The sequence below is a fragment of the Lontra canadensis genome, unplaced genomic scaffold, assembly GCF_010015895.1.
Source record: "Lontra canadensis isolate GAN:19392208 unplaced genomic scaffold, GSC_riverotter_1.0 scaffold13, whole genome shotgun sequence".
Taxonomy (NCBI): Eukaryota; Metazoa; Chordata; class Mammalia; order Carnivora; family Mustelidae; genus Lontra; species Lontra canadensis.
The window spans coordinates 1128504-1147820 of NW_022631007.1; the positions used below are offsets into that span (position 1 = coordinate 1128504).

At 58.9% G+C, this 19317-nt stretch overlaps 1 protein-coding gene across 9 annotated transcripts in view; it reads left to right on the forward strand.

Moving 5' to 3' along the window:
• The window catches only part of SPEG (striated muscle enriched protein kinase), a 55704-nt gene that overhangs the window by 11847 nt on the left and 24540 nt on the right, over positions 1 to 19317 (forward strand). For 5 of the 9 annotated variants that reach the window (XM_032857292.1, XM_032857285.1, XM_032857287.1 and 2 more), the window contains 7 exons: positions 1261 to 2564; positions 4348 to 4491; positions 4840 to 5022; positions 14043 to 14218; positions 14460 to 14548; positions 15381 to 15556; positions 18069 to 18329. In XM_032857292.1, the coding sequence (XP_032713183.1) occupies positions 1261 to 2564; positions 4348 to 4491; positions 4840 to 5022; positions 14043 to 14218; positions 14460 to 14548; positions 15381 to 15556; positions 18069 to 18329 (2333 nt within the window). The other 4 variants (XM_032857293.1, XM_032857289.1, XM_032857291.1 and 1 more) reach the window with 4 other exon arrangements.

Below are 19317 nucleotides of genomic sequence, written 5' to 3' on the forward strand. Positions count from 1 at the left end.
TTTCTCGTGCCTTCTGTGACCTCAGAATCCTAGACACTTGGAAGGAAAAAGGGCTCAGGAGTCAGACTGCCTGGGTGTTGATCCTGGCACCAGCCATTTCCTAGCTGGATCACCTTGGTGAGGCACTTTACGTCTTGAGCCTCAGTTTCTTCATCTGTAAGTGGAGAGCGCTCCTAGCTCAGAGGACTATCAGGAGGAAAACGGGAAGGAATGCATTTTAAGCCTTTAGTACATGCCTGGCCCCCAGTAAGGATTCAGTGAGCCATTTCCTGATTTATTAAGCTCTCCCTAATGTGTCAGGTATGATGTTAATATCTCAGATTCCTTTTCTGGCTCATCTTTCTGCTTGATGTGTCCCCCAAGAGTCCAGAGGGGAAAACTGAGGCCCAGCTCATGGGCAGGAAAGCTCTGTGGGGGAGAGGGGTACTCTGAGTTGACCAGTTTCTTCCCTCTTCCTCTTCTCCCACACCCCTTCTTCAGGCCCACGCAGTAGTTATTTCTGAGCTGAGTTATTTCTGAGCATACCCCTTTGGGGAGCTTCTGAGCTGGGGGGGTGGGCGGCGAGTCGGGCAGAGATGGTAGGGTGGTTTCAAAGGGCTCAAGTTAATTTTCCCAGAAGCAGGACCAAGTCAAAGGCCTGTAGTGGGGGCAGATTGATCAAAGGGAAGGGGAACCTCGTTCTTCTACTCTCCCACCCCAGGGACCTCAGCTGCCACCTGGTGTGTTCAGGGAGCACTGGTGAGGGGCTAGGTAGTCCCTGAGATAGGGTGTGGCTCCCAAAAGGGACTCCCTGTTCTTCTAGGGGTGTGTCCTGCTGAGGCTGGGCAGGGCTGTGGGGGCCAGCTGGGGGCAGGAATGAGGGGGAGGCTGCATTCCCGAGAGGGCCCCTCCCCATCTACCCCTCCCGCCTTTCCTCACGTTTGGGTCCTAAGCTCATTCTTTCTCTCTCACCGCGCTGTTGTCTTTCTGCTGTTTCCCAGCTTCTGGGGCTGGGGGGAGGGGGCTGGCCAGAGCCCTGGGGGCTGAGTTTGTAGTTGGGCCCAGCTTCCAGCCCAGTCTTCTGGTGCCAGGGCTGCCAGCCTCTCCCCAGCACCTGCTCTGGCTGTTCCTTACTCTGGTGGGTGGGGAGGGGGAGCCGGTCTGACCCATGTCACCCCCAAGCCTTCCCAGCATGCCCCACCGTCCAAATCCTATCACGAGCTGAAGGTCTGGGAGGGGCGAGCCCTAAATCTTCTACCCCTCTTCGTCTTGATTCTGCAGCAGTGTCCCTCAGAGCGGCTTGCACAGGGAGGAGCCTGATCTTCAGCCTCAGCCGGCCAGTGAAGCCCCCCGTCGCCCCGCCCTACCGCCTCCCTCCAAATCCGCACTGTTGCCCCCACCGTCCCCTCGGGTGGGTAAGCGGCCCCCGCCGGGACCCAGCGCCCAGCCCCCAGCCACCCCTACATCGCCCCACCGGCGCACTCAGGAGCCGGTGCCACCCGAGGACGCCACCGCCGAAGACAAGCGAGGGAAAAAGTCCAAGTCGTCGGGGCCCTCGCTGGCGGGCACCGCGGAGTCCCGGCCCCAGACGCCACTGAGTGAGGCCTCGGGCCGCCTCTCGGCACTGGGCCGCTCGCCCAGGCTGGTGCGCGCGGGCTCCCGCATCCTGGACAAGCTGCAGTTCTTCGAGGAGCGACGGCGCAGCCTGGAGCGCAGCGACTCGCCACCGGCGCCGCTGCGGCCATGGGTGCCCCTGCGCAAGGCCCGCTCGCTGGAGCAGCCCAAATCCGAGGGCGGAGCGCCCTGGGGCACACCCGGGGCCTCCCAGGAGGAGCTGCGGGCCCCGGGCAGCGTGGCCGAGAGGCGCCGCCTGTTCCAGCAGAAGGCGGCCTCGCTGGACGAGCGCACACGGCAGCGCAGCCCGGCCTCCGACCTTGAGCTGCGCTTCGCCCAGGAGCTGGGCCGCATCCGTCGCTCCACGTCGCGGGAGGAGCTGGTGCGCTCGCACGAGTCCCTGCGCGCCACGCTGCAGCGTGCCCCGTCCCCTCGAGAGCCTGGCGAGCTCCCGCTTTTCTCCCGGCCTTCCACCCCCAAGACCCCTCGGGCTGAGAGCCCCGCCGCCGCTCCCCAGCCGCCTCCTCCAAGCGTCGCGGGGAAACCCGGGGACGAGCAGGGGCGGCCCAGGAGCCGCGGGCCGGCGGGCAGGACGGAGCTGGGGGAAGGCCCGCAGCAGGAGGTTAGGCGCCGGGACCAGTTCCCGCTGACCCGGGGCAGAGCTATCCAAGAGTGCCGGAGCCCCGTGCCGCCCCCTGCCACCACCGATCCCCCTGAGGCCAGGACAAGAGCTCCCCCGGGTCGGAAGCGTGAGCCCCCAGCGCAGGCGGTGCGCTTCCTGCCCTGGGCTGTGCCGGGCCAGGAGGGAGCTGCTGTGCCTCAGACCTTGGAGAAGAACAGGGCGGGGCCTGAGGCTGAGAAGAGGCTGCGCAGAGGGCCGGAGGAGGATGGTCCTTGGGGGGCCTGGGATCGCCGAGGTCCCCGCGGCCAGGGCAGAGGTCGTCGGGCCCGGCCCACCTCGCCTGAGCTGGGTAAGGCCTCGGCGAGGGCCGAGAAGGTGCGGAAAGCTGGGTGGGCGGGTGTTTCGGGAGAGCTGCTGGGCAGTTGTGAGGGTGCGGTTTTACCGGGAAGCTACAGACCCGGGTTTGAGTTTGAGTGACTTACTGTGAAGGTCCTTGTGCTAGAACCTGCCGGCTGGTGAGGCAGTATGCAAGTGTGTTTTGGTGGAGGCTGAGTGCAGCTGAGACCTGACCAAAGAAAGTTGCCCAGATGCTTGCATAGGTGCCCTGGGTCCACGGGGCTGGAGGAGAAAGGATCTAACCCAGGTGGGAGGCGGTGGTGGAAACCTAAGGAATCCCACTCCTCTGTGTAGTAAGAGACGGAAATCCATCTCAGTAAGTAATTGAGGTCAGGTCCCAGGGAGAGGTGAGCTCTGGTCCAGCCAACTCAGCCCAGTACTGTGCTCTGACCCATCCATGGCCATGACTGTCGGACCCAGTCTTTCAAGCTAGCCTCTCCCCCATCCTTGAGTCCTTGTATGGCTGCGCTGACTGTGGGCACATGCCAGCCTGTGTGTCGTGTCCTAGTCTTCCTGGGGATGGTGGCCAACAGCCAGAATGCTCCCCTGCACCTAACTGCTCACCCTGAACTCCAGCTCAGGATCTGCTCCTGGATGGAGGCAGAGGCCTCTGCTCGCTGCACCCAGGACACCTGGTCAGGGTCTCTCATTGCACTTACCACCCTGGGTTTTTCGTCATTATATTTTTCACAGAAGGAGTTATTGTATTTCTGTCTTTTTCGTGGAGTATCGTCTCAACATTTTTAGAGATAATTAGGTACATGTCCGTTGTCCTAGTAGCCACATTATTGTACCCCACAACACAGGCACTGCATGAACTGCTATTTTAATTTGTTTGCTTGCTCTGCAAGAGGTTGGGGGTTACTTATCAGCTCCGTCTTCCAGATAACGAAGGAAAGGCACAGAGAGGTTATCTAATTTGTCCAAGGTTACAAGCTGGAAAACAGCTTAGTTGGGATTCTCACTGCTCTTCTGGCCATCTACTAGACTGCACCTCATCTGGCTTAGAGAACGTCAGGGTTGGAAAGCTCCCAGAGGGGTCCACTACAGTGGAGCTTTAGGATACCTTTGTTTGCACGAGCTTCCTGTAAATGCTTCTTACGTCTGGCTGTCTCCCTGGTACTCAGACAAGCTTAGCATGCCGTGGGCGCGGTGTTACTGCTTGGTGCACGGATGGAATCAAAGCCCATTCATGAGGCTCTCAGACGGCTCCTGGACCCACCTGCTGCTCCCTCTTTTGAATCCAGTGGCATCACTAATATGACAACTTATTCAATGTTTGCCCTGTGACAGCGGTGTTAACCGCTTAAGGTTTCGGTCACTGTTAGCTTGTACTGTCTGTTTGGAATCTGGTAACATCTTGTGCTGTTCTAAGAGCACTTCCATAAAACAGGGCCTGATCTACGCAGTGACTGATTTGGATAAAGACAGGCATGACACAGTCTGGGCCTTCCACCACAAACTGCAGTGACCATGGCTGAGGTTGGGAAGCCAAACTAACATGGAGTCCTGGCTACCTGTTTGAGAACCACCCCCCCTCCCACTGCTTCTGTCTTTTCTTCCCTGTCTCTGGACATTCAGGAGAGAGACCCCTTGATCCCCCAGCCCCCACCTTCTAGAAGCCCTTCTCTCTGGGTTTGGCTTTCTAAGATCCGAGGATACCATTATCCCCTCTCTCCCTGAGTCATCCCCACAGGGACCTTGTCCCCTTACCCTGTTACCCATGTCTCCGGCAGAGTCTTCGGATGACTCATATGTGTCTGCTGGGGAAGAGCCCCTCGAGGCCCCTGTGTTTGAGATCCCCCTGCAGAATGTGGTGGCGGCCCCAGGGTCAGACGTGCTGCTCAAGTGTATCATCACTGCCAATCCCCTGCCCCAAGGTGAGCTCTGGGGCTGGGCCCAGGCTGAGGTTGAGACAGCGAGTGGGAGGTCCCCCGCTCAGTCCTTGGGGGAGGGGGTAGGGGAAGAGGGACATTTGCTCCATGGGGCTGGCTTCACTCGTGTGTGTGTGTGTGTGTGTGTGTGTGTGTGTGTTAGGAGAGCTTTCCCAGAATCCCCTGGGAGAGGGGAGGGCAGACCTGGGCTTCTGTGAATGAGGTGGGGGCGCCCTCAGGATTCCCTAGGGTGGGGAGCAGAGTGGTTTGGGTTCTGTGGAGGGGGAGGGGAGATTTGCCCCCAGTGGACTACTGTGGACCATGGCCACCAGTAATCCTGCTCCTTCCCCACAGTATCCTGGCAGAAGGATGGGTCCTCGCTGCGCAGTGATGGCCGCCTTCTCATCCGGGCGGAGGGCGAGCGGCACACCCTGCTGCTCCGAGAGGCCCGGGCGGCTGATGCTGGGAGTTACACAGCCACCGCCACCAACGAGCTGGGGCAGGCCAGCTGTGCCGCCGTGCTGGCCGTGAGACCTGGTAGGGAGCCTGTGAGCCTGGGGCCCCGGGTGGGATGAAACTTGACCCTTCCCTCTCCTAAACCCAGAGCTCAAGCTCTGGGCCTGGGGGTACCGTCTGTTCTCACGTGTCATCGGCTGCTCTGCTGGAAGCATTCTAAGTGGCCCGGCCTTGGAGCCCCGGCCAGATTCCCAAAGGCACACACAAGGCTGGCCAATTCACGAAGTCGTTGAAATTTGTCTTCACATATCCTCTAAATGCCATCCTCCCTTGGCATTTCCCTAAAAATGGTCCTGTGGGGAAAGCAAATTATCCTTGAGTCTCTTAGAAAAAGACTCTCCCAGCTCAAAGGGCTTAAAAGCCATCAGGACCCTTCTGAGGTCATTTCCTCTAGAACAGTACCCCCTCCCCCGCAAGTAAAAAGGATGCTTTTAAGTGCCACAACCCTTCCCCACGCCCTTGGTCCTTCTGTTGAACCCAAGCGCTACAAGACAGGGTAGCTGAGAGCACCTCGTTGGAGATGGCTGTGGCTGAGGCTGCCTTGCTTTCTATTTTTACGAAAGCCCTCACTTGGTGTCGGACTGCTTCCTTTGGGTGTAAGCCCAGTTTCTTTCAGGTTCAGGGTAGGGCTGGACGGGTGTCAGTGGGCATAGCTAGTTCTGCCCATTCAGGTTGCTGGGTCTGACAGTGTGCTGACCCTGGGCAGTGGGGGCAAGGGAGGTGAGACTGGGCTGGGGGCGCTGTCCAGAAGGAAAAGACACAGACTCAACCCTCCAGGATATTAGCACTGGGTCATCAAGCTAGATCAGAGGACCTGGGTTGGAGGACACTGAAGGGCAGAGGAGCATCAAGCCATGGGTCAGATTTATGGGGTGCTGGGTTGAGAGGCGCGGGGGCCCTGAAGGCCATCGGGGTGTAGAGAGGCAGCAGGAGGCGCTGGGAGTGGGACAGCATGCCCAACAGCACATGCTGCTCCGTCCCTTTCACTGGACACGAAAGGAGACCGGTTGCTGAGCCTGTCTTGCTGTGGGCCAAGGACTTTTGTACCTTCACCATAAGGGTGATTTTGGTGCTATCTGCCCTAAGCCCCCATCCTGCATTTGATTCTTTTGTTTGCGCCCGTCTGGCTCTACAGAATAGCAGGACTTCCTTAGCTCACATACCCCTCCCAGGAGCCAGTGTTTCGGATGGTCTCCTTTTCCTCGCCCCTCCCACCGCGCTGATTCATGCGGGCCCTCCACGCGTGCTTCCGTTCTTCTATCACCTCTGGGATCTGGCCTGTGACTCAGCTCCCAGCTCTCCTCAGGGGGCCTGGGGCTGGCTCCAGGACTCTGGTCAATATCTGGCTTGGGCTGAGATCTGGCAAGGAGGATGGGGGTGTCCCAATACCCGCCTGTGGCCATTTGGGAGCCTTTTAAGGTTGGGAGGCAGGCTTGGGGCAAGGCAGCTGTCCACACTTGACTGGGAGCTCTGCGTTTGTCGTACTCAACCTCCCTGCCCTTCAGTTTCCTCCTTTGTGTGATTCTCCCGTCCTCACGAACAAAAGCAAATGGGTGAACGGGTTTTATGTGAAGCAGTAGGCAAATGTTAGCTGTTAGCGTTTTTAACGGGTGCTGTTGTGCCCAAGTTTCCACGAGACTCCAGAAAGCTGCCTTTTCCTTTTCTGCCCAATCTTCAGACTGTCTTAGGGATTCCTCCCCTGCTTTTGCCAGGCCCGCGGCCACAGCTTTTCCATATTTCCCAGCCTCTGGGTCCTCAGCCCATTTTGGCATGTCTGTGTCTCCCCCGAACCCCGCCCACCCTGGGGAGCCAGACAGGCTTCATCGCATTGGTCCGTGGCACTGGGCTTTGCCCCCAGAGAGCAGCCCCCATAAGTCATGCTGACTCCGCCCTGGGGCTCTCTTGGCGGAAGCAGACTTTCTTCCCCTACAAGGCACTGTTTGGTCCGGCGCAGTTGGACAAGGGCCAGTGGACCTGGAGAGCAGCAGAGTGGGCGGAACCGGGGGTGGCACAGACATTTGGCCAAGGCGGGGGTCTCAGGCCTGCACTATGTGCGGAGTGAGGGGGTGGGACTAAGAAGGGGAGTCAGGCAGTGTGGCCCTGTGGCTGCAGGTGGGGGGAGTTGGGGGGAGGTAGGAAGGCAGGGGAGTCAGACGAGGGAGGGAGTGTGTAGCGTCTGATAGGAAGAGGTCTTCTGGAACCACCTCCCTTTCTTGTTCCTTAACCCCCCACCCACCTGTGGCCCTGGCAACCAGGACTGGCTGCACCCAAAGGGTGTGCTTTAGAGAGCTCCCAGAGCTCAATTCCTGGTTGGGAACCATGGGTAACTAGACAGCGTAGTCGCTCAGGCATTGGAGGACAGCATCTGGTTCTCATGCCCCCCGCCCCGGGGCCCCTTCCAGCCCGCCCCAGCCAGCCCACTGAGGACTTCTGCTGCGGCCACAGTCGTTCTCCCAAAGGGGGAATGTGTGTTGGGGCGGGTGGCTGGGGAGAGTGAGAGGTATGCTTACCTGAAGCTGAGCGTTCTTAGCTGCCCACGTCTGTCACACGACATTTACTGATACAGCCTGGCTGCCAGCTTCTACAGCTCTCTGGGTGGTATCCTTCCACACCTCTTCTCTTATTTGGCCACATCACCCCATATCTGTCCCTTGGAGAAGGACATGATAGGTGCTGATACACCCATTTTACAGATAGGAAGACATAAACATGGAGAATGAAGTGACACAGAGCTAGCCAAAGGCCCGCCACCTTTACTGAGCAGCTATAATCCGACTAGGAACGTTGTAAGAAGCAGGTGATTGGCGGTGCTGGAAATGCGCTCAGGTGGATGGTGGAAGAGGAGGACATAGGTGGGCATTTCCTGAGCGCTCCCTGCGTACCCAGCCCTGTGTCGCTTGTGTTACCACATTTACTCTTGCCCTGGGTGGTAGGTTCTGTTGTTATGCCCACATTACATACGAGCGAGCTGAGACTTGGAAAGCCCCAGCAAAGTGCGTTAGAGAAATGCTGATCAGTAGAACTTTTTGCCGTAAGGGAAATGTTCCAGATGCACCTAGTCCAGTATGGTAGCCACTAGCCACATGTGGCTGTTGAGCTCCTGAATTGTGGCTAGTTCGACCACAGAACTGAATTTTTCTTTTCTTTATGTTTTAATGAAGATGCGTGTAAGTAGTCTCAGGGGCCTAGTGCCTATGCTGTTGGGGTGCTCAGCTCTAGGAGCAGAGGGCCAGTTGGGGGCTGATCATGATTCAAAGCCCTGTCCCTGGGTCTCCCAAGCCTCCGCTCCTTACTGTCCCCTTCACTGCTACTCAGAAGAGGTTCAGGGTTAAGAAAGAATTGTGCTCATGAGCTCCCGCTGGCTGGGGAGTGGGGTGAGGGGAGGAAGGCAGATGCCCTCGTTGGGTGGGTCTGATGGGGGCTTTTCTCTCCTTCCTCCCTGGGCTCCCCATCTCCACTGTGGCGGTGATCCTGCTTTGTCTCCCTGCGTGCATGTGGGATCACGTTCGGCTCATCTCCACCTTGGGTCTGACAGGAGGCCCTTTGGGTGCTGGTCAGGAGGAAGGCAGATATGGGGGGGTCCATCCTTTTGCCTTCAGTCCTCCCTCAAGCACAGATCTTGTATATTTGAACCTAAGGTTCTAGCATTTTCCGGCTGAGACCTTGGCCTCTTCCTCCTTCCTTAGCTGGTCATAGTTTTCTTGTCTGTGAAGTGAGGGTCTGTAGGTCCCCTGGGCTTAACTTACTGGGTGAGATTTATGAGGCCATGTGGGGATGAGGAGGTAGCTAAGGACATTTAGGCCAGAGGATATGGCTTTTCAGAGCTCCTTCCGGCCCTTCCATAGGAATGACACCATCATAACAGGACAGACTTTGGTTATAGGGGCTCAGGAGTATAAAGGGAAAGGCACGAGCATCTGCCCGTGCCCCTTCTCCTGGCTGTGGCTGCCACAGTCACAGCCTCTCCCTGTGAAGGCAGGAGCTGCCAAGGGAGGGGACCTCGGAATGCCACATGACCCCGTTGCCTATCCTTGAAGGGGTTTGGTCAGCATCTGAAAAAGCAGTGTGGGCCCCTTGACCAGACTCAACCCTTCCTTCCTACTCCTGGCTTCCAGAAGCAAGTTGGCCCTGGGGGGTGTCTCCCAAGGCTGCTCCCTCACGGTGGGTATTATCACGCTCAGCCCCGCAGAAGAATGGGCACCTAGTCCACTGTGGGCGCCAGTGCTTTGTCCAGCACAGAGCATCTTCATGTAATCACGCGTGGGGAGTTAATGGTTGCTGTGGCTAGGTCAGGCCGGCTGTGGCAAGTTCTCTTGGCTTCTTCATCCATTGAAACCAAAACAGAAACCTCTTCTCTGGAAGGGGCGATACCCGCTGCAGGCCAACTTGTGTCTCCCTCTGCCCTCGGGCTCACTGACTTGCACAGTGGCGCGAGCACAGCGGACGTTTAGAGGAACCCGCTCTGGAGACAGTGCCCGTGGAATGCGGGTCGGGAATGGCCAGGCCCCGGATGAGGGCTTGCTGACTCTGCGTGTCACCCCGTCCCTCCGAAGCCTCGAGGAGTTCCCCTTGGCCTTCAGAGTGAAGGCCCCGCTTTAGTCCCCGTCTGGACCTGAGGACCTGGGCCGTGGGAGCCCCCGCTCTAACTCTGTCAGCTTTACCCAGTTTGGGGGCCAGCAGGTTGAGCTACAATCGTCTGCATGTTCTTGCTGTCTCTGAATATTTGCTCCCACAGCTTCCTCCTCCGGAAAGACTTTTTCCCTTTTTCTCCTGCTTCAGCCAAACTCTTAATTCCTATACCACCCTTTCCCTCAGTTACCCTGTCTTCCCTGAGCCCAGAGGAATCTGCTGTCTGCACTCTGTGGCCCTCATCTGCCCTTCTCTTGCCTCCTCATTATTCTCGCTCACTGTTCTGCTTGTGTATGGAGGGGATTGTCGTCCTGCCAGCCACAAGGCTCCTGAGATCAGGACCATGCTTTAGCCCCTTCTTACGCCCTGCAGCCACACCCGGGGGCCTTCCTGGATGGTCCAGGGCCATGTGGACTGCAGGACTGTGTGTGAGATAGTGGGGTGGGGTGGGGGGGTGGAGATCTGGGTGACTTTCCCAGCCCCGGGAACAACCCGGGTGACATGGAGAGGCCGGGCCAGACAGGCATCTGTGGAGGACTGCTGAAGACCTGCCGAAGAGTGGGGGAACTTGGGTTAGCTGAGAAGTCCCCAGAGCGGCAGTCTTCCGAGTGTGGTCCCCAGACCAGCAGCGTCCGCATCACTGCGGGAATATGTTAGGGATGCACAGTAATGTACTCGGTGCATCAGAAACTCTGGGGGTGGGGCACAGCAGTCTGGGATTTAAGCCCAATCCTGAGGCATCGTGAGCTTTGAGAACCTCTGCTAGAGAGTCAGGGACCTTGCTCAAGATGGGAGGCCAGATGTTGCTGTGGGAAGTGCCGGGCTGTGGAGCCAGACCTCTGAGGTTCTGAACCCTGCCGCCAAGTTTAGTGGCCAGATAAGATGGAACTTGCCTCTTAGGGTCATCTTCCTCCCATGAGGATCACAGGGGTCCCTAAACTTTCATGTACATAAGAGTCACCTGGAGTGCTTTTAAAAAAGATTTTATTTATTTGAGAGAGAGAGAGAGAGAGAGCATGAGCGCACAGGAGCAAAGATGCAGAGGGGCAGGGAGAAGCAGGTTCCCACTGAGCCTGGGGCCCGATGTGGAACAATTCCAGGACCCCTGGATCATGACCTGGCCCCAAGGCAGACACTTAACCCACTGAGCCACCCAGGCGCCCCACCTGGAGTGCTTTCTAAAAATGTAGTCTCCTGACCTTTGTTTTAGGAAATCTCATTCTTCAGGTCAGTGTAAATAAGGCCCAGGAATTTATGGTTTAAACAGGCTCCCAGGCGGTCCGGATATGGGTGGCTGAGAAGCCCTGGTGTAGAAAGCCTTTCATTGTCACATTGGCTGTGACTCTATTTACCCTTAGAATGTCTCAAGGCATGTTGGGACCGGTATTGAACTAAATGTGCTGGTCTAGGTGGGAAGAGACCCCCCCACACACACACACACACTGAGGGCTCCCTCACACCTGTATTTTCATCAAGTGAGACCAAACTGGGAGCACTGTTGAAAGGCCACACACGTGCACAGAGTCAGCGTGTCTTGGGGGTGATGGGGTGTGTAGGGGCAGCACTCATATGGTGGGCCTGTGTGCCTGTTAGGTTTGGGGACACCTGCTCCCTACTTCCCCGCCCGTTTAACGGTATTTCCTACAGTGAGAGCCCGGCTTGTGGGTGGAGCAGGACTGAGGTACAGGGACTGGCTGCAAAGGTTTTGGTGGTGGGGCTGGTAAAAAGTGGGGTGGCACCAGAGCCTGGCGTGGAACCCCAGAGGTTTTGGGAGCTGGAGACAGAGATCCTCTATTTCTGAGGGGGCCTGAGGACCCTGATTCAGGTGGATTCTCGCAGCATGCAGTTCCCCCAACCACCACCAGGGGTCTCCGAGGCTTCCTGCAAGCGTTGCCAATCTGCTTAAATCTCTGAGGTCCCTCCCTGGGTCTGTGAGTGCCTGCAGCGCCATCCAGCCTAGAAGTGACCCTGGAGGTCACAGGCTCCATGGCAGGGAGGGGGCTCCCACCTCCAGGGGCCACGCCTGGCATCTCAGCATCAGCTGGTGGCCCAGCTCCTGGCAGATGGTCACCAAATGCCATTCTGACTTGCCTCCCCACCTCCACCCCAAGACAGCCAACCTGAATGGTGGCCCGGTCCTCTCCCAGTCCCCGCCTCCTTCTTCTCTGGCAGTGCTGGGAAACACAGGTCATAGCTTGGGAATGTGGCATTGGGTCGCGGGGAGTGGGGGGTGATAGGAGGGGGAGCGCTCAGTCAGCTGGGCGTTCAGCTCTTGATTTTAGTTCGGGCTGTGGTCTCAGGGTCATGGGGTCGAGCCCCACAACGGGTTGCCGGTGGGGAGTCTGCTTGGGATTCTCTCTCTCTCTCTCCATCTGCCCCTCCCCATCATGCATGCTGTTGCGTGTTTTGTCTCTCTCTCAAATAATAGATGAATAGATCTTTTAAAGGAGGCGGGGGAGAGAAGGCCATGTGACCTCTCTTCAGCAGCGCCCCTGTTCTGCTGTTCATCTCCAAGCCCCTTCTGCAGTCCCAGTCCAGATGGCTGCTCATTGTGCGGCATTACTAGAAGCAGCCCTTGCCTCATGACCCTTGGCCCTGGGGGGTGGCCAACAGGGTGAGACACTATTGCCAACAGGTGCCCCCGTCCAAGCTGGTAGGAGGAGAGGTGGGTGCAGGGCCAGTGCCCCCGGGTGGTGCTGGGCCAAACCTGCCGTGGCAGTAGTGGGGAGGCAGAGGTGGGATTTAGGGCGCTCTCAGGTGGAGGGGGTATTTCCGGGAAGGAGGCTGGAAGTCCTGACAGTTCTGTGATTCTCAGCACCACAGAAGAGGGTAAGGCCTGGCCCCAGTATTTGAGGCTGATCAACACATTCCCACGTGGGGCTCTTGGTGGTTTGGTCCGAGCAGGGGCGTCCTCAGGGCCATCTGCCATCATTGCCTCCCTCAGTGGGTGCGTCGGAGGGAGCGGCTCGGGGCAGGCGTCCATGTGCTACTGCGCACCGCACTCCTGTCTCCCCCGGGGCTGAGGCCCCGGCACTTCAAGTGGAGGCACCACTGAGGGGCTTTGCTCTTGTCAGGGTCCAGAAGCTGTAAGGAGAGAAGAAGCAGAACCTGCTACTGGGGAGTGAGCAGGGTGGCTAAATACAGCCAGGCCAAGCGCTCTGCCCCTCCCCTCTCCTCCCCCTCGCCTCAGCCTCCCTTGGACTGCTTGTGGTCTCAGCAGGCACCACCTTCCCCGCCAGCTGCCTGCCTGCCACCCAGCCCTGCCCTGCCTGGCCGGCCCCCATCCCCCCTCCCCTCCCCCAGGCCCTCTGTTTGGAGCCTCAGCAGGGTCAGCAGCAGGAGTCGGGCGAGTGGGGCTGGGCGGGCTGGGCTTCTGCTCCCTGGGGAGCCGGCTGGGGTGGGCAGTGGGCAGGCAGCAGGAGGGCCTGGTGCCAGGGCAGAGCCTTCAGGACAGGCACAGCCTGGGGTCTGTGCTCAGAGTCTCGGGTGAGTTGGGGTGCAGCCCTGTGGGGGGCCGGGCCACAGGGGCTTGGGGTGGGGGAACCAGGAGGAGGGGCCAGGGGGCTGTGGCGGATTCATGTCTGTATTTGGTAGTCGGACAGGAGCCAGCTCAGTGAGGCTGGGCCCCTGGCCAGTTGCAGGGGAGGGCGTCAGGGCCCTGGGGACACCCCTCCCCCAAAGCGAACCCTGGTGCCCCCCTCCCCTTCCCCAGTCTGAGTTGCCCTTCTCTGTGGATGACTCAAACCGCTTTTCCATCCCCTGAGAGTTTGGGGGTCCGTGTTCTAGGGCTGGGGCCAACAGGAGCCCCTGGGGTATCTGGGGCAGGAAGCTGAGAAGGGAGAGGGGGAAGGGCGGGCTGGACAGTGCCGCCTCACTGGCCCTGGCACTGCCGGGATGGGGCTTGTCTGAGGTGTGTGTTCCTCCGCACCAGGCCCAGCTCACCCAAGAGACGGGTGCCCGGGCTGTACCACTCTGGGGACCATCTGCATTAGAAGCTTGCAGTTCCACGCCAGGAATGTGGGTTCCCTGCTCCAGTAGAATTTCAGGTCTTCCATCAGTCCCAGGGCAGCCCCTCTGCCACTTGAACCCCTTGTCCAAGGCTATTTGCTATGGTTCCCCTACTCAGGGGGTTCAACGGTATCAGCGTTAGGAGAGTCTGGGGCAGAGCGGGATTTAGGGGTTTGGGGACAGGAGACATCTGAGCAAGGTCACACAGCAAGCAAATAGGAGCCCCAAGAAGTAAAGTCAGAGCAGGACTGGTCTTCCTCCTACCTAGGCTGTGTGGAATATTCCAGACCTTATCAGGTCCTTGATCTGGGGCTGATCTCTCCAGCTCTGTCATTCTCTCTGTCCCCCCTTCCTCCCCTGGAATCTCTCTCTTTGCCACTGTCTCTCCTCTCTCTCTTTTCCAGGCGGGTCCACGTCACCTTTCAGCAGCCCCATCACTTCTGATGAGGAATACCTGAGCCCCCCAGAGGAGTTTCCAGAGCCTGGAGAGACCTGGCCTCACACCCCCACCATGAAGCTCAGTCCCAGCCAGAACCGCCGCTCCTCTGACACTGGCTCCAAGGCACCCCCCACTTTCAAGGTCAGACTCCCGAGGCCAGCACCCAGTCCTTGGGTACCCCCATTCCTTCATGTGGGCCCTTGTTCTTGGGGCCCCACCAGGTTCTAGCAAGACCTAGAGGTTGGCTCCATTAACCCTTCTAATCTGGAGCCAGCCTCAGTCAGCCCAGTGTGGAAGAGGCCTCTGTCCCAGAATCCTCTGGCCTCCGAGAGCCACAGCTGGGCCCTGAATATCTCCCTTGACACTTTGGGGTCCCCTTCAGGTCTCACTTATGGACCAGTCAGTAAGAGAAGGCCAAGATGTCACCATGAGCATCCGTGTACTGGGGGAGCCGAAACCAGTGGTTTCCTGGTGAGTAGCAGCACCCCTGCAAGCTGCTTCTGCTGAGGCCTGGCCTCTGGGTAGAGGGCAGGGAGCCATTTGTGGACTTGCCTGTGACCTGCCCAGGGGTCTCATCCCAGGTCCAGTGGTGCCGCTCCCTGAACATGCCCTCGCCCCTTCATTCAGGCTCATTCTGTGCTTCTCCTTCTTGGGGGTGGGGGGGGAGGGGAGGAGGGTTGGGTAACAAAAGGTCTCCTGTCTGTCCTGCTGGGCATGAATGGGCGGAGTCCTCTCTCACCGGAGGCTGCCCTCGCGCACCCCCATCAGGTGACAGCAGGGTGATTTTTGAGGCCTGTTCTGCACCCAGCCCTGTGCTAGGCCCGGGCATACCAGTTTGTTTCTGTGCTGCTAAAGCCAGGGGCTGAAGGCTACAGTGCTTTCTCCCAGGTGCCTGGGACCCTGATTCCTGTTAGCTTAGGTTCTTAGTAGTTTAGGTCCTAGTTTTCATTTGTTATTGATTAGCCAGTCCCATGTGTGATTTTTTTTTTAACATAATAAGTTATTTCTCATCCCTTTCAGGAAGTGGGAAAACTGTTTATTATAAAAAATAAAAATAAAACACAAAGACGTTTCAGAACTATTAAGAGCTGAATAGTTGTGGTTAGGTTCCAAGAAGGGCAAGTTCCTAGTAGGCAGAGGTGTTCTGGAAATTGCTGGTGGAGGGCTGGGATGGCAGAGTCAGGGTGAAAACTTGGCCCTGTAGCCCAGAGGACAGATCTGGGAAGTGGGTAGATGATGTGAGGCGCCTGCAGGGGCAGGTCAGGGCCTGGGCCCCCAGAGTGAGTTCCTGTCCCTCCGACAGGCTGAGAAACCGGCAGCCTGTGCGCCCAGACCAGCGGCGTTTCGCCGAGGAGGCAGAGGGTGGGCTGTGCCGGCTGCGGATCCTGGCTGCCGAGCGGGCCGATGCTGGCTTCTACACTTGCAAAGCGGTCAACGAGTATGGCGCCCGGCAGTGTGAGGCCCGCCTGGAGGTCAGAGGTGAGTGCCTCACACTCTCCATGAACCCCCCGAACCCCCGCTCTAGCCCTGGCCACTTCCCTGCTCAGATGCCAACTTTGACACAACCTCAGATGGAGGATGTCACAACAGGCCTTAGAGATCCCATAGTTGGTTGCTTATATTATAGCTGAGTAAACTGAGGCACAGAGAGGGGAAGGGACTTGCTCAAGGCCACACAGCAAGTTCATTGCTGAGCCTACTACACAGTATGGCCTTCCCTGTGCTCAGTCACACCCGTCCCTGATGCTAGCCAGAGAGAGACCCTGCTTCCTGCCACCAGCTGTCCCCTCCCCACCCTCTTCCAAGCTTTGGTCACCTTGCCCTTTCCAGGCTCCTCCCTCACACCCACCCTGCCTCTCCCCTATTGCCCCTTTGCCCTCCTACCCATCCCATTGCTGTGCAGAAGCTGTTGTGGTTGGAGGTGGCAGTGGGGAGAGTCTGATAGCTGGACCCGTTCGGAGGGGCCCTTGGGGTGACTTGGGCTTGAAGCACTGGAGGGACCCTAGGGGTGCCAGGGTGAGCAGGACCGTGGAATGTGGAGAGGGCTGGGCCCCCGGAGTCGGGACAGAAGGGCAGGGGACCTTTCAGGCAACGGGGATAGCAGGCAGGCCTCAGCCAGGCTGCCCTTGGGGGGCTGGTGGTTTTCCTCCCTAGGGCTGGTCATCAACCTTGCCTTCTACTTCCCCCTTCCCTGTGAGCAGCTCAGGGCTGGGAGCCTCTCCTTAGCTCCGCACTCACCCATCATCCCTCCCTTCCTGGTAGAGGCCAGCTCGGAGAGCTTTGCAGATACCCCCAGCCCCTGCTGGAGCTCCGACTCTCACAGTCATGGTCACCTCCACTGGGCACTGCCTGCCTCAGTCACCCGCCCAGTGCCTCCCATTCTTGGGGCTGCCATTTCCTTGGTTTCTGAAACCTTCAGCTCTCCCTGCATCCGTATCTGGCCCCCATTCCCTGGCCTCTTCCTTCCCCTCCAGGATCTGGCTCTGCCTCGCTTCTCTGTGTTAACCCGTGTCTCGGTGCTTCTCTTTCTTTGGGGTTCCTCCTGACATCCCCTAGGCTTTGGGTGCCCCGATGCCTGTGGATGCCTTTTCCCTGGTTGCCCATGGCCTCTGCCTGTCCAGGAACCCCAGAGACCCTCCCAGCCTCTGGCTTGCTGCCGGCCCCCCATCCCCAGGCTGATGTGGGGGGAGCCAAGAGTGGCAGGGCGTCCTGGCCATTTTAGAGACCACTCTCCATGCAGAGGGGCCCTAGCCAGGTCTGCGTGGCGTGCGTGTGCGTGCGTGTGCGCGTGCTGCACTAACCTGCCGCTTGCTGACTGAGGTTTTTGTCTGTACACAGGCGAGTGAGCTCAGGGGGCCGCCTGCGCTCCCCCCGCTGCCCTCCGAGCTGCGCCCCTGTCTCAGGCACCTCTCGGACCTCGCTGTGTTTCACTGCCTCCTGCCCACAGGCCCTGCCGGCCCGCCGGCCCGGACCCTGTCCCAGCCTCCCATTCCATCCCCTCCCAACCTTGTACAGCATCCTGGGATAGCCCGTGGGCCCCTAGGGACCCTTCCTCCCCAAGTGGACATAGGGCTGGGCAGGCTGGGAGCCCCCACATGGACTGAGTGCCAGCAAGGGGCTGCCATGAGGGGTATGAAGACGCCCCCCACCCCAGTCTCTCCCTGCAGGGGAGCACCCAGCGAGCGCATGTGCTACCGCTGCTGCAGGCCCTGTCTGTCTATCTGTCTGTCTGTGTGTCTGTGACAGTCAGGGAAGGATGCGTCGGAGCCAGTGTGGGCGGAGGCAGGGCGGGAGAGGACAGGGCAGAGCACCCGCAGGCTGGAGGGGCCTAGAGAGGCAGGAGGCTGTTGACAATGGGCTCATGACGCAGGGGACCGGGCACTCACCATTCCAGAAACGGGTTTCAAATGGCACAACACTTTCTGTTTCACAAGACACTAAAAGCCAGAAGCCCTCAGGCCCTACGCTGATGAGGAGGCCTGACCCAGTCCTGCTCTGGGCAGGTTCAGGGCTCATCTGGGACTCCCCTGTTCACTGTCAGGGCCCAGGATGCTCTGTCTGGGAATGAGGGTATTAGCCAGGGTTGGCCAAAGAGTAAGGGCCTGTTGTCGTGGGTGTGAAGACATTTGAACAAAGCTGTTTCTTAGCTCAAATAAAGTCCAGTTTGTACCCAGCTGGTGTGCTGTGTTTTTTTTTTTTTTTCCGCCGCCGTCTCTGCCCCTACGTGGCCCTCTCAGATTCCCTGCCCTCGAGTCCTTCCTGTTTCCCCTGAGTTCACCCTCCCTGGCCCAGCTTGGGTGGCCCTCCTGAAGCCAGGCTCTGGAGCTCTTTGCTGGGCTGGCCGGGCAGGCGGGCTTTCCCTGTCTCCAAAGGAACAAAACGCATCTCTCTCTCTGTATCTGTCTGTCTCTTTGTGTGTGCGTGTGTGTGTCTCCCTTGCCCCGTTGTGTCTGTTCCATGCGTGCCCCCTGTGGCCGCTTCCCCCCCCCAGCACACCCTGAAAGCCGGTCCTTGGCCGTGCTGGCCCCCCTGCAGGACGTGGACGTGGGGGCCGGGGAGATGGCGCTGTTTGAGTGCCTGGTGGCGGGTCCTGCCGACGTGGAGGTCGACTGGCTCTGCCGAGGCCGCCTGCTGCAGCCAGCCCTTCTCAAGTGCAAGATGCATTTCGATGGCCGGAAATGCAAGCTGCTGCTCACGTCTGTGCATGAGGATGACAGCGGCGTCTACACCTGCAAGCTCAGCACGGCCAAAGGTAACTGCCCTCTTGGGCCCTGGGGCTGCCGGGGGGCCCCCGAGAGCCGCAGGTTGGGGGCTGGAGGGGTGGGAGCGGGGGCTAAACAAGATAAGACAGTGCACCTGCGTGGGTAGAATCTGCGTGGGGAGTGGCCTCTGGCACAGAGCCTCCTCCCGTGTCCGTGCGAGCTGGTGACCCCGTAGGCAGGCAGTCTGTTGTGGTCTAGCCAGCCCACCCAGACTTGGGTTCCAGTTCCCGCCCTACTGCAGACGGCCACGTGACTTTGAACAAGTCACTTCATCTCTCTGAGCTTCAGACTCTCTGTCTGGAAAAAGGGATCATGAGACAAGCTCCCGTGTAGGGGGACCGGTGGGATTAATGAGCTAATGTGTGTCATGCGCGAAGTACGGCACAAGCCTGGCAAAGGGCGGCATTATAAATGTCAGCCATTACTATTATGAACGACATCTCTGACCTGGTCCCCGTCCTCCTTTGAAGAGCAGAGATCATGCCTCACCAGCTCGTGGTGATGAGCGCCTAAGGTGACACTGGAGCCTTTGCAAGCAGGAGAGGATCAGGGCGGTGGAAGGGGCTCTTATTTGCCCCAGAAGACTTCTTGTGGGCTGGTGTCTTAGGGCCAAGGAGCATTCCTCTGGGTCTGGGATGAGAGGGACAGAGTGTGGGCCCCAGCCAGGCACAGAAGAAAGCTTCCCCAAGGGCAAGGGAAAGGAATGGAGGAGGAACTGGGTTTGGCTTCCAGACCTCTCTCTTAGAGCCCAGCTGAGCTCCATCCTGGCTGGGCAAGGGGCGATGAGGAAGGGCCCCCGTTGTGGTCCCGGCAGCCATGGCTTCCCTGCCACCCACCCTTGCTAACCTCTACCCTCCTGAGAAAGCCAGATCTTAGGGTCTTGCCCACTGCCTCACTGATCCAGTGTCTGGGGACCTCGCTGGGCTGTGTTCAGTCCCAGCTCTGAGCGCAGGTCCCCTTCCCTGCCCGGTATGCGGG